Raw genomic sequence first — 15,571 nt, forward strand, 5'->3', positions numbered from 1 at the left:
CTGTGTGTGAGTCATTTGTAGGGCACTGTTGTGGTTAGGGTCTGAGTGTGTGTGAATCTATGTATGTGTGTGTTATTATTTAGGGTGCGGGAGTAGACCAATCCAATAACGAACTTGACAAAGAAAAGGGTAAATAGACGATAACACAGATACAGGAGTCATCCCATCCACTTCTAAACAAATTCAAAAACTCAAATGCAAGGAGACAAATTCAAATTAGCCTGACAGGAACATCTTTGGGGTGTGTGTGTGGGGGACATAGAAGGCCGTAAAGAACCTTCACCTAAACTGTGGCCAGGCTGAGGTCTAAGTGTCAGGGCTAAATGGTGCTAAGGCAGAACTTTGAATCTCTCAGTCCCCAAGTGCTCTCTGTATTATTACCTATGGTTTATTATTTATCACTATAATATATACTTTATGTAATATTTATTTTGGGTGACATATCCATTCCACTCGTGTCTGGTTCAGGAAAGATCTTCAACATGGTCATCCTGGAAAGGCACAAAGGATCAGTCGATCAGAAGAGGAGGAATGAGCAGGCAGGTTTAAGGAAAGAACAGTCATGTGCAGACTAAATTTCACTCTAGGTGTCACCATCTGACAGGCCATCAGGTGGAGCTCAACTCATTCTTATATTGACAAAGTGAGGTCAGCAAAACGGCCAAGATGCATGCACCAGCTCTTTACATGACGCGGTATTGTACATCTCATTTCATAGGACACAGTTCATGTGAGAGTAGAGCAGGAAACATGGCTGGTCTGGCCACGCTGTAGGCTGTACCTGGGATGCAATGGCAGAACCAGTCGTGAACAAGTTCAGTTTTTCTACTGTACCTATCCCAGGCCAGCACACAAGATCACGGCAGCAGTGTTTAACTCACACATTGCCCAAATTTCCTTCGTGAGCCATTGTGAGGATACAAGATTAGAGGCAACTACAACTACAGGTTCCACAAAATTCATCTCAACAGTGAGGGGAAATTCACTATTTTTAAGGTGTCCTTGGAGTATACCGTACCCATGTCTAACAGTAGATGAAGACACACACCCTCCAAACTCTAAAATACACGTTTTGAGGTTAGCGGCTGTGGAGCTCAATGAGAGGAGAGTGGTTGATGCAGTTTGAGTGGAAGGCAACTGTTCCATTGTTCAGATAAAGCGAGGACTGAACAACAGACTTTAGAAAAGTGGTTAAGATCCTCACAGTTCCAGCACCTGTGTCCCTCTGAGGGGTCCTTTAGAGGTCTGGACTCCTGATCAGTTGAGCCACAGTTCCTGCAGTGCAGTCTTGAAAGCAACCGAGACAACCGCCTAGTATAGTGAAAACAGGAGCTGTCCTGAAATGAAAGTGACAACCTCGCCCGAAACACAGGAGGCTTCAGTCACTTGTCATGCAGTGGGATGGGGCTGGACTGGAGAAACAGCAAATTTATACAACTCCAATTCCAATGAAGTTGGGACGTTGTGTAAAACGTAAATAAAAACAGAATACAATGATTTGCAAATCCTTTTCAACCTATATTCAATTGAATCCACTACGAAGACAAGATATCGAATGTTCAAACTGATAAACTTTATTGTTGTTTTGCAAATCTTCACTCATTTTGAATTTGATGCCTGTAACACGTTCCATAAAAGCTGGGACAGGGGCAGCAAAAGACTGAGAAGTTGACGAATGTTCAAAACACACCTGTTTTGAACATTCCACAGGTGAATTGGAAACAGGTGTTTGTCATGATTGGGCATAAAAGGAGCATCCCCAAAAGGCTCAGTCGTTCACAAGCAAGGATGGGGCGAGGTTCACCACTTTATGAACAACTGCATGGGCAAATAGTCCAGTAGTTTAAGAACAACGTTTCTCAATGTACAATTGCAAGGAATCTAGGGATTTCATCATCTACTGTCTGTAATTTCATCAAAAGATTCAGAGAATCTGGAGAAATCTCTGCACATAAGCGGCAAGGCCGAATACCAACACTGGATGCCCGTGACCTTCGATCCCTCAGGTGGCACTGCATTAAAAACTGACATCGTTCTGTAAAGGATATTACCACGTGGGCTCAGCAATACTTTAGAAAACCATTGTCAGTTAACACAATTTGTCGCTACATCTACAAGTGCAAGTTAAAACTCTGCCATGCAAAGCGAAAGCCATATATCAACAACACCCAGAAATGCCGCCGGCTTCTCTGGGCCCGAGCTCATCTGAGATGGACTGACGCAAAGTGGAAAAGTGTGCTGTGGTCTGACGAGTCCACATTTCAAATTGTTTTTGGAAATCATGGACGTCGTGTCCTCCGGGCCAAAGAGGAAAAGGACCATCCGGATTGTTATCAGCGCATAGTTCAAAAGCCAGCATCTGTGATGGTATGGGGGTGTGTTAGTGCCCATGGCATGGGTAACTTGCACATTTGTGAAGGAACCATTAATGCTGAAAGGTACATACAGGTTTTGGAGCAACATATGCTGCCATCCAAGCAACGTGTTTTTCGGGGACGTCCCTGCTTATTTCAGCAGGACAATGTGAAGCCACATTCTGCATGTGTTACAACAGCGTGGTTTCGTAGTAAAAGAGTGCGGGTATTAGACTGGCATGCCTGCAGTCCACACCTGTCTCCCATTGAAAATGTGTGGCGCATTATGAAGTGCAAAATACGACAACGGAGACCCTGGACTGTTGAGCAACTGAAGTTGTACATCAAGCAAGAATGGGAAAGAATTCCACCTACACAGCTTCAACCATTAGTGTCCTCAGTTCCCAAATGCTTATTAAGTGTTGTTAAAAGGAAAGGTGATATAACACAGTGGTAAACATGCCCCAGTCCTAACTTTTTTGGAACGTGTTGCAGGCATCAAATTCAAAATGAGTGAAGATTTGAAAAACAACAATAAAGTTTATCAGTTTGAACATTCAATATCTTGTCTTTGTGGTGTATTCAATTGAATATAGGTTGGAAAGGATTTGCAAATCATTGTATTCTGTTTTTATTTACGTTTTACACAACGTCCCAACTTCATTGGAATTGGGGTTGTACGTGAGTCTGGTGGCTGATTCAACTTGATGTACCATGACAGTTGCTTTAACAAGAGTCGTATCATCTGGTGCCATCAATAATCTTCCACTAACTTTAGGGTTACTGTTATGTTCCACAGAGTAGTAGTAGTAGTAGTAGTAGAGCTTTATTGTCATCCTAACAATATACTTACAGTACACAGTGGGACGAAATACCATGATAAATCCCTCATAATTCCTACTAGTCAGCAGTGATTTAATGAATTGATGTGTCAGCTGACAGCACTGAAGGAAGAGGATTCGTTGGATAGATAAGACTGTGAGGTGTAGAGAAATGAAACACCAGGAGGTTTGTGTTACAGAATATCCCGCCACAGTCTCAAGGGTTTTAAAGATGTGTTGGCCTTTGGTGCCTATAGGCAATGTATAAGTATGGCTGTTTTACAAGAATTGCTCATCTCGTCCAGGCCAACGGCTGCTAAGTATGTCTCTAAAGATTCAATCCAGCGAGTTCATAGCACCACAGGCTCGCCTGGGACAGCAAGGAACACTCTAAAAAGAGAAAAAGGGCTCTTTTTGATTTAAGGTAATTTTAGTAGTTGTAATGAACTATATTAATATGTTTGTTCACCTAACGTAATTTTTTGCTTTACTTCAAATTGAAAAACCTTGCTGTCGCTTAATGTAACTTCTTCTATTTAGTCTAAAGCAAAAAATCGCTTTGGAGATCTTGCCGGCTCCGGCCCCTGTGATGTCACGTCCGGGCTCGCACCAATGGCAGAAGACCTACATGAACCCGACCCCTCATGACTTCACTTCCTGTCTTCCCCTTTAAAAGCCTCCACCTTTTTCCTATTCCCTCAGTTCTGTTTGGACTCAGTTTTGTGCACATCAGTGCTGTATTATTTTGAAAAGCAACTTTGCACCCAGGAAACCAAATTATACGGGTGGCTGCCCCAAACCTTTATATGACTCTGCCTTGAGTTTGTGACTATATATACAGAATTTAAGTTGGCATTATAGTGAATGCAATAATGGACAAATTTTTAATTTGAGTTCATCCATCCATTATCCAACCCACTATATACTAACTACAGGGTGACGGGGGTCTGCTGGAGCCAATCCCAGCCGACACAGAGCACAAGGCAGGAAACAAACCCTGGGCAGGGCGCCAGCCCACCGCAGTTAATTTGAATTTTTAAAGAAATTTGGTTTGAGCTAAATACATTTTTTGCTTTTATTCAAGTTTTTGAAAAGGTTAAAACAAACTCAAATGAATTAAGTTTACTCAAATACTTTTTAAAATTTGAAAGAAATCAATTAAATTGCTTGTTACCTTGTGAAGTAATTTATTTAGGTTGATCCTACAAAACATTTTTTACAGTGAATGTAGAAGGTGGCAGGGAAATACAGTTAGGGGAGGTCATCATGAAAAGTAAAAACATTAAAAATGATAACATGAAATAAATGTGTCCACTGGTGTGTGCTATAAAGTTGTGTTCTGAATGATTCCGATCATTTTGAACATTTTTATAATCAAAATTTGGTGCATGTCCTCTTCAAATTCAGGGGAGAAACGCGAGGTGCGGCAGCGACGAGAAAAGGCCGAGCCTCGGACTGCGCTCTCCCTCACACGCTGAGCAATTGGCGCGTGCCTGTCGCTGTCTCTCTCTGTATGTCGCCAATATAATGTTTGCAGACACGTTTATTACACACCCTGACTTTCCACATTCTGGCTAATATCTTGAATGAATGTGTGTGCCATATTTAGTCTTTCTGATTGACATAAAACCGCAGTGAAAAGGCACAATCAAAGCATACAGTACCGTTCCACACCGAAGGGGGCGCATGTGAGCACAACAGGTGCTCGTTTCTGCTGCTGTTCTTTTACTCAGAGGCGCCGATAAGTTAGAAATATGAGACAGTCAAGTGCACTGCAGCGCTCCGTTTATTTATTTATTTTGTTCCGACTGATTGCCAAAATGAAAGATTAAGATTTTTACAACTAAAGGAAAATAAAGAGGACTTTTACAAGAAAGTGACGGAGATTTTCGTGCAGAAGGATAGGCGTATGGACATAATTTACAAATAAAGGCAAGATCATAAACGGTTTTCAATTTTATAAAAAAAGGCAAAAACAATCCCATATTTAAAAACTAAAATTTGACCCTATATATTCTTTTGTTTTTCTTGTTATCCTTTTGTTGAACAGCCAGTATTAAAAATGATTAAAGCATTAGAATTAAAAGCTTTTAAAAACAACTAAATATTTCAATTAAGGTCAAAATTGAAATCCGTTTTTTTTTTTATTTTGTATACCATTCTATACTTTCATTTGTACTGAATGAGTATGAAGTGTAAATTACAACGGAAAATTTAGAACACATGGAGGGTGAGGAGCAGATGCGCTCTCTCCGCTCTCTCTCGCCGCTATAAATGTAACGGTCTTTCTTACAGCATATATACCTTACCTATGTGTGTGTGTAAAGAATGCTAATGAGACATGAAACATGAACAGTAGTCAATGTGCAAGCTGACAATTGAATAGTGAATAAGCGGATCTTTTGTGTTCATATATTTGCAAATCTGACTCTGAAGGAATCACCAGCCATGAACCTCACCGGACATCACTGGAAAGAGGGGAGAATGAAAGCTCCATTTTGGTCAATGCTGTTATGTTACCAAAATGAAGACCGCACCGCGGTCAGTATGCAACAACTCTTTTCTTGTACCTCACATTTCACAAATGCATGCAAAGACAGCAACAGACATGACACTGTTGTAAGGATGAGCGGACGTAACAATCATGTTCAAGTTTTCATTTTTTGTTTTTACTTGTTTGGTCCACAGCAATATTATATACAGTATGCATTTACCGGTCCGTAGCTAAAAAAAAAATAGTTTGGTAACTGCTTAGGTAAGTTTATGCCTTTCACTTTTAGTGACCCTATAAGTATCGAGTTCTGTATTATAAATATCCCTATTATTTTGTGTATGTACTGACTTGTTGGTGGCCCGAGTTAGTTGGGGATGTTTGTGTTTTCTTCCACCAGGGTCCAAGGATCGGTTGCAGAGAAAAACACTGGAGTCTGCGGTGCGCTTTTCATCTTTTCGGGACAGTCGGGCAATTTAAATCTTTCAAAGCTGCACGTGTGCTTTTACAAGATTTTTGGATGCATATTCAGAATATGAGGGTTACAGTCTGGATAGAGAACCTTGGCTGGAAAAATAACGAAATAATATTTGATTAGAGTAATTGCAAATCAAAAAGTATGTTGATATATACTGTATAAGCCATTGCTCCCCCTTTCTTTAATCCAGGGCTCTTACTTCTTTAATATGGTGTCGCCACGTACAATATTCACATTTCTAATACTTCCAACATTTACTTTTCCCTACTTTGCAATATTTAACCTATTAAAGCATAACAAATTCACAATTTGCTTCAGGTTTACACAATATATGTATATTGCACCATAACTATACTATCTGTATTGTTACTTTTTATTTATTCTCACCAAACATTACATATCTACATGGGAATGCATGAGCAATATGTTTATAACAGTCAGTCAGTCATTCTCCAACCCGCTATATCCTAACACAGGGTCACGGGGGTCTGCTGGAGCCAATCCCAGCCAGCACAGGGCGCAAGGCAGGAACAAACTCCGGGCAGGGCGCCAGCCCACCGCAGATGTTTATAATAACTTTCATTAAATTCAAACACTGTCAAAATATATTAATGAATAAGCTGAGACACATTGGCCTTAATGAAATATCAAAAAGCTTGTGAGCTGTAATTTAACAGAATGCATTGTGAACGACACGTACAGTCTACTGACACGATGTCACGAGAAAAAAGAAATACCACAGTCTATATAAACTGACAGCCTCCTTGATTTTAATCTTATTATTAATTGTCAATATCATAGAAATTAAGTTGTTTTAAGAAGATGACAAGTCTGCAATAGTCTGTTCAATAAACACTCCGTTTAAAATGTTTTGCATATACAGAATATAAGACAGAATCTCAGTAGTAACGAATGATACGCGACACTGAGGAATTATAATCATAAAAACGGGAACAAGTAAAAAATATGACTTCCTAGAACAGACACTTTTAACGTAGGCATTTCAATAATTAGTTTAGGAGGCATACTGTATGTGTGTATTTCCATATTGTTTTAAGAACTACGTAAGCCACCTGTTGTAGTAAACGGTAACTCAAAGAGCACTTAACAGTAAATAGTCTAACAACTCAGTATAATTAAATGAGACGAAGAGGCCGCGCCGCTAACAATGAAGGCTCACACTGTCCTGCTGCATGTTTAGACGGCGCTGATTGGCTGAAACAGTTTACAGCGACTTTTTCTAAGAGGGAAGTGTCATAGCGATCGAAACAAAAATACACATATAAGCATGAAGGACAGTAGTCTATGTTGTTATTCTATAATACAAATTCAGTACGAGTCCAGTGTCTCCAATCACTCAAATATGAAGTTTAATATGTTTTACAATGAAACGCTTTACATAGGCCTATAATGCACACTATAACTGGGGTTCACGGTGGAATTTCTTGTTAAATGGAGGAACAGAAAAAAAAACTTTCTGTAAGGAGAGAATCAAGGATGAGAACCCCTACTATGTGTACTGGGAGAAAACTGTGATACCATTGAGTCAACTAATCGGGATGCTTACTGTCCACCATTTTACTTGGTCATTTATTCCGTGCGTCTGTGGTTCTGATTGTGAAACAAAACTTCCTACTACAGTATTTGTGTGTGGAACACTTTTACAGTTTCCCCCACATTGATTACTGAAAATGAATCTGCCTTAGACATTAGTAATCAACATATGTCACACGGTTAAAGAAAAAAATCATTGATCGTATACAGGTCTTCTTATTAGTATTTTGTTTGGACTGTGACATTTCACAGATTCCATATTATCTCAATTCACTCAGCCAGAATCTGAACAATTCATTTAAAATAAGAGCTTATCTGAATGACGTAAAGTCACAACTGAAGTAACAAAACCAGACCGAGGAGCTGCAACAGGACTCTGTAGGGATGGACAGATCGATACCACAGTAATCGATACTTTCATTACTTAAGCTGTACTCATTTGGTATCGATTACCATTAAAAATATTGAATACTGTTTTTCTGTATTTTAATTTATTATTTATTTTATTTATTATATTTTTATGGTTGTAAGGTTCCTGAAAAGACACTCGTAGAATGTACTAACACACTCTCCACTCACACGTACTGAAATGAGCAGACGTACAGTGACGCAAGACCGCCATAAAGCCACGCCCCTTGCAGAAGCGCAGACTGTACGGCAATGGCAGACAGAAGGCATAGCGTTGTGTTCTGCTACTTTTCACAAATAGAAAAGAATACGACCTCCCGATGCAATATTTGTGAGAAGAAGGAGGAGTACAGTGGCAACACAAGCAGCCGATTTAAACCTTTAAAAAGCAGTCATGCCGACCAATAGAAAGATGTGGAAAAAACATTAAGAAATGCAAATCTGAGAACACGGCGATTTAGCTACAAATGACGCCAGATAAGGGACGTTTAACGAGAGAGTTTTTAAAGAAGCGCATGACGTCATCCAGGTAAGTATGTAGACGGGGGCTTACTGAAGATTTAACCCTTTGGCGTGCTACTTGGTAGTCCTCTGCTGAGATAGGAGAAGTGGTCAGGAGGACAATTACATCAATTAGCCATTTATTGTAGAGTAGCCAGACAGAAGCCACACTTGAGTAAAAGGCATATGACATCCCATTTGGACTCTGAGAGCAGAGAAACAAAATTCACTGGTTTGATGAGACACAAATCAAATTCTCTGGGCAGAACTTCAAGCACAATGTTGGGTGAAGACGAGTCACTGCTCATCATCTGCCTGATACCATCCCAATGGTGAAACATAGTGGGGGCAACATCACACTATTGGTGTGCAGGCACTAGGAGATTGGTCACAAGTGAGGGAAGGATGAATGCGGCCAAATACAGAAAGGTCATTGAAGAAAACCTGAATCAGAGTGCGTGCCACCTCAGATTGGGGTGACGGTCCACCTTTCAAGCGGTCAGGGCTCTATGAAAAAATAAAAGAATTTTAACTCTTATTTTAGTCAGGCAGTGTGGTGTGGTGGTTACAGCTTTAGACTTCAAGCCCTGAGGCCCAAATAAGTAAATGTTAACTCTGTTAATTAATTATCCTTTGACAATACCATTAATTCATTAAACAATTTGGCAAGGCTCCAGCTTTATTTTCCTTAACTTTCTCTGTTGTAATGGTGGTCTCCGGCCATTAGACTTACATTAAGGTAATTAAAGCTCATTTTAAGAACCAGAACAATACAATTTATTGCTAAACACAACAATTATAGAAATATGATAACTTCATATATATCAGGATATAAGACAGGATACAAGACATAAAAGACCAGACAAAAACATAACAGAGAAGAAGCTGGCTGCTTACTGGCTACTTAGAGTTCTAATATATCAGATAACAGATACACAGTTTTACAGTACCAAGTATTTAAAGATGATGACCCAAGTTATTGTTGTTCCAGGTTTAAGTGGAGGACTTCATCCTTTTTAATCCACAAGTTGCAGTTGGACATGACAGTGGCCAACAATTCATACTGCATCGCTGGATTCATGTGATTCTCTAAATATTCCCTGCCATTTGCTGATTTCATTTCTGGCATCAATCACTTTAGTGGTGTCTGATATTTGTGACTGAGTGTGTGGCTTATTGTGACAACATATGGCTTCACTTCAGTCTGGATTTGTAGAGACCTGATGCTACTGAAAGATCTAACCAGAAAATAACAGTAAGATGGATCCACACTCCACAGATTGGCGTTAAGCTTCTCCTCCCTACAATCCATTTAAGAAAAGTCCGACTTTCCTTTTCTTTGTCATCAGGAAGTTTTCCTCGAGTGTTCTGAGTCGAGGGTTAATTCAGGGTGCTCAGACTTTCAGTGTTTCCAGCCTCATCAAAGATCACCCAAGGAAGGATTAAGGCCTCTGGAAGCATTCAGTACCTCATGGTGTACTGCTAAGTCCTCAGTGTGCTCTCGGCTTCTGATGGAACTTGGATCAGAATGAGCTGTCTGAACAAGCAGCACTATGGTGTCAGCCCACTTATATCTGTCAAGTGTTCACTGAGCTCTCTAGTGTGATGAGTCAACTACCAATTTCGTAACCACATTCTTAGCTATAACATCATGACTTCATGTCCACTTCTCAGCTTGGCACTGTAGTTGATAAGGTACACAGTCTTACACACCATGTAGCCATTAGTTTGTTTCTTCTAGCTGACCTGAGGACTCTGAATAGCAGAGAATGTGTGGCAAGTCCTCATGACTAATGTGCTCCCAACTCTTTGGCAGTAAATGGTGGCCTTTGATCAAACTTACTGTCACAGGAAGGCCTCACTTACTCACATCTGGGTTCACTCCTATTATTCTTGTGGTTCCAGCTGTGTCCTTTGGGCAGGTGAGATTACAGGGTACTTTAAGGAAATTTGTCTCCTATAGAAGGATTCATCACTGGCTTATTCATTTTTATGAATTTAAGACCAGGAGAAGGCAATGCATTTACTCTGAAACAACGCTCATGTTCAGGGCTATTTGTCCAGAAGAGTCATTAACATTTAGATGAGATGGAGCCTGCATACACTAACTGGAGATGAATTGCTAAATCTTTGCCATTAAAGATTTGCCATTATTTGCCAACTTCTTTAACAGGTTTGACCACACTAACCGACTCGCATCTCGGAGTACTGCACCCTCCACCCATCCTTCTGATGATACCCTGTTAACATTATACAAAATAATTGTCTGTCTGTATACCTGCATTTTTATTACTTTTTAATTTAATATTGTTTTTTTTGTATCAGTAAGGTGCTACTGGAGTATGTAAATTTCCCCTTGGGATTAATAAAGTAATTATCTATCTATCTATCTATCTATCTATCTATCTATCTATCTATCTATCTATCTATCTATCTATCTATCTATCTATCTATCTATCTATCTATCTATCTATCTATCTATCTATCTATCTATCTATCTATCTATCTATCTATCTATCTCCTCTTTTTGTGGTTAGATACATTTATACTACTACTCTTTTATAGAGATTAGAAGTTATAGTTAAATACAAGTAGTCAAAGTTACAGTGGCAATGCTGTGCTTTTCATCCAATAATGCTTTTAATAAATTAGTTAGAATAAAATGAAAGATAAATAAAATATGCTTTAGCATTCTTGATTACTTCATAAAAAAGTATCATATTCTTAATAGATTTCATCAGTTGTGCAGATACAAAGGTCCAAAAAACAGTCATTCAGTATTCAGTTGTATTTTTCATAAGGTCCGCTTTGTAACTTTGATATTCTGTTGGCACAGTGTCTCTGACGATTTTCTCTTTTGACTTTTGGTTTGGGCACTTAGTGAGAGTTCTTCATTTCTACTGAGGTTTGCTATTATTTCTGCCTTTTCTTTCACTTCCCGCAGTGACTTCACTCTGTCCATCCATCCCAGTTTTGCCTCTTGTGCTTCAGCCTGAATGAGGAGCTCAATGTACTCTGGAGAGGAGAGCGGGTTTGGTCTCAGTGCGATTTCATCAAGTCGTTTAATTCTTTCATGAGACTCTGTAATAAGTTTGCAAATCAAGTTTGTCACATCATCCAGTTCATGCTGAAGCCTCTCAAGCACTTGCTCAGTTGTTATCAGTTCCTTTTGTGCATCTTCATATTTCTTCTTAAGCTCATCATACGTCCTTTTGACTTTTATAGTTTCATAGATGAATCTGTGCTGTTGGTTGGAGTGAATATTCCACGCACACTTACCGGGACAAACAGTGCAGACCCCGTCCTTCATAGCAGAACATCTGATCTTATCCTTATCATTTGGTAAAGAACACAGATAATGACAGGTGAAGTTGCATTTCTGGCAGTTAGTGATGAACTTGCCGGTGCCTGCAATGCTCTCTCTTATTGTCTCAGTTATGTCCACTTCATACTCAAAATCCTTGTTGCTCTCTATGTCAATAATGTGCTTATTTAAAATGTCACGGGTCTGTCTAATTTCTTCACGTTTACTCAGTGCATTACTAATTTGAGGTTGCAGTCCTTCCACTATTGTCTCCAAGCTCTTGCGCTCTTCAAGCACCTCTTTACTTAGTGCTAAACTTTTATCATCCATCTTTACTAAAAACTTAAAAAACCTCTCCATGCTCTTTGCACCCATGTCCCAAAATATTTTCTCAACCATCAGACCATCACTGCTATTAGTCTCGTCATTATTAGCAAAAAGGGCCGAATTATTAAATTTGAAAATAATCGAGGTTCCTTTGTCATCTTTCGAAAATGGGATCTTAAACTCTGTAATGGCATCGACAACTGGTGGACGCTGTCCATCAGCAAATGTGATCAGTACCAGAATGTTATTTTCTATGTCTTTACCAAAAATGGACAAAATGGACTCAAAGATGTACTTCTGTGTGTATGTCAGTCGAGCTTGGGAAGACTGAACTACAAAGCACACTGCGGTAATGTGCTGAACACCCTGTGGAGATGAAAAACATTCTCGTATCTGCTCAGTGATTTGTTTGTCCTGCTGAATTCCTCTGGTGTCTCCAAAACCTGGTGTGTCGATTATAGTGAAGGAGTATGGGACCTTGAAATAATCCTGGTAGTTCATTTTATAAGCAGTGACAACAGACGTCTGGCTTTCAGCTTGACTTCTAGATGTTTCTTCATGGATTAACTTGAACCGGAAGTCATTCTCCCACTGGACACCTAAGATGTAGTTGACCATTCCATTGATCAGGGTGGATTTGCCAGAACCTGTTGCTCCAAGGACCATAATTGTTTTTGAAGGTTTGATGGATGTTCTGTTTTCAAAGGGACATGTTTCTATCTTCTTCACAGTATTTATGAACTGTGATTTCAAAGGCAAAAGGTAAAGTCTAGATTTTCCATCTTTAATCTCCTTACAATTTATAATATGTCTTCCCAAAGGCTTTTTAACAGGCAGTGTCCTCACTTCAATTGTATCACTGGCCTGACTCACACCAACATCACAAACGGCTCTGTGTCTGAGTTGATATGTTGAAGTTGGACGTAACTTTGTGATTCTAAATTGTACAATTTTATCAGTTATGTTCACAGTCTTCCACTCCTCATCTTCTAGTCGCTTATACTCCACTCTGTACCCTTCTAAGTCACACTTTGGTGGTCTTAACTTTAGGGTTACACTGTCTTCTGTCTGGGAGTCAACCACAAGAGTCTCAGGTTTCGATGGAAGCTGAAAGTTCTGGTTGATGAGACACCCACATTTATACAAATAGATTGTTGCCCCAAAATATTTTACATCAGGGATGGAGTGGACGAGAAATTTCGTTGTCTTGCTGCTTTGGTTAATTTCCGCAAACTCGATGAAGCGCTGAGAATGCTGTCTGAAATTCTGGATGATTAACTCTTCACTTGGCTCTGACAGATGATATGAGGACTTCCTAGAAGGGGCTTGAAGATAGCGTTTCATTTCTGACATGTATGGCTGACACACATGGAGTGAAGTGAAAGTGAAGCACACAATATTTTTAATACTAGTATTGTAAATTAATGTATCCAGGTCATTTATAACAATATCAAGTTTCATTTCTTTAATTCGATTAAAGAAACTTCTGAGCATAGTGATTTCCTTTTCTCTTTTATCCAGCCATGTTGCTATGACACACTTCTTAAATGGCGACTCTTCCTTCTTCTTCAGAATGTTGGCCAGCTCTCCTTCACTTGCGTCACCCCCCCTGATATTTGGCAAGACCCTTGCCAGTTCTTTTTGGAAGGTATATTTAAATTGATTAAGTATTGATTTGAAGTCATTTGCATTTTTCCTAATAATAGTAAAGTTATTGACAACACCGTCCTTAATGATGTCATTACACCTCATGATGTGCTCGTCTAATTCCTCCAGGACCTCCTGAGATTTGGACACGAGTGCCACACTGATCTCTTGTACCAGCTGAGCAGCCTGTGAGTTGAGATGTTTCAGTGGGTACAACCAGACCTGGACGGGCACAGCTAGCTTGTCATCTTCGTCAATATGCCTTGGCAAATTGTTGTAAATCTGCATGGCATCCAGAAAGCTTGTAGGATTGTGATCAAGGAGAAAATCACCATAGAATGTGAAGTTAAGATGATCAGCGGTTTCCTTGTCAGAATCTGTCATTTTTAGGGCTCTTTTACCATCTACAGAAATATATTTTTTAATTAATGTTTCTAATTTTCCTTTATTATCTCGGTTCTCTTCCTCTTTAGAGTCCCATTGATCAAAATACAAAAAAAGCCTGAGCTCCATACAACACGCCTGTGACAACATGGGTGGCTGATTTCTGCTCAAACACTTCTGGATAAACGACATTCTGATTCCCCAAGTGGCTCATGCTGAGCTGCTCCATTCTGGTGGTTGTGCTGTAGTGCAGGGTGACCCTGGACTGTCGTTTGGATGATTTGGTGTCATTGAGGTACTTGGCAGCTCCACCAACCTCATTCAAGCCACACAAGAAGCTCGCTTTAAGGGAGGCTGTCATATTTAAGGTGGAAGTTTTCTCATCCGAGGAGTCCAAAGTGATGATGTTGACCTGCGTGTTGTTCTGGGGTTTAATTTTGAGGTCTTTCTTGAGGTTTTCCCAGTCCCATAGAGTGACATCTAGTGATAAAAACAAAATTAAACAAACAAAAAAAAATGTACTTTAGTGAAACGTGAATCCCAAAGTATCACTGCAGGTGGTCTGTTTGAGAGAGCAAACATAAAACATTTAATTTGCTCTTACCTGGAATGAGTGAATCAGTGCGACAGTCATAGAGCATCCCCACCTGGAAAGGTCGGCCCAGGGCGGCCATCTCCAAAGGTGAGCCATCTTGAGATGACAATCCCAGCCTGTGAAATTAAGCACATAAATTATATAAATTCAGCTGTTTATTACAGTTGTAAGAGTTTTCTCCATTTCTTCATCTTTTAAAGTTTAATACAGGACTGCAGGGAGGAAGAAAAGTGCATCTTAGCAGGATGAGCTGAAAGGCAGGAATCAGTGCAAGTGGGGGTGCCAGTCTATCACAGAGTCCCACCTAAGTCACTCATTCTGGTCAGATTGGAGGTACCAATGAACTGGTATTATAGGTGGTCTGGGCCACTGCATTATGCAGAGTTTGCATTTTCTGTTCAAATTTCTGTCTTTTAAGGAGTCTGATCTTCATCTTCATCCTGCCTTTGGCTTACTGTTCCCACAAAAGATCCTGGCTTTCATAACCCTAATCTTAATACATAATTTGCCTGCCTCCTCACTCACTCACTCACGTCCGTCCGAAGCCAAATGCGCAGCTGCCCGAAAAACCTTACAAGACCGACATCCAACCCCAACATCGTGGCAGGTGGCAGATTTACGGCCGCAAAAATTCAAAGAGAAAGGCGACTTCGATTAAAACTCTAGAGGCCTGAAAGGCGATTTCGACTACAGCTCGAGGCCTAATT

At 39.9% G+C, this 15,571-nt stretch overlaps 1 protein-coding gene across 1 annotated transcript in view; it reads right to left on the minus strand.

Annotated features, from left to right (window-relative positions):
* LOC114641179 (uncharacterized) overlaps positions 1-15,571 on the minus strand; it is a 52,843-nt gene that overhangs the window by 22,495 nt on the left and 14,777 nt on the right. Inside the window, 3 exon segments of the mRNA XM_051925829.1 lie at positions 12,813-14,374; positions 14,376-14,749; positions 14,874-14,980. Of these exon segments, the coding sequence (XP_051781789.1) occupies positions 12,813-14,374; positions 14,376-14,749; positions 14,874-14,980 (2,043 nt within the window).

The sequence above is a fragment of the Erpetoichthys calabaricus genome, chromosome 4, assembly GCF_900747795.2.
Source record: "Erpetoichthys calabaricus chromosome 4, fErpCal1.3, whole genome shotgun sequence".
Lineage (NCBI taxonomy): Eukaryota > Metazoa > Chordata > Cladistia > Polypteriformes > Polypteridae > Erpetoichthys > Erpetoichthys calabaricus.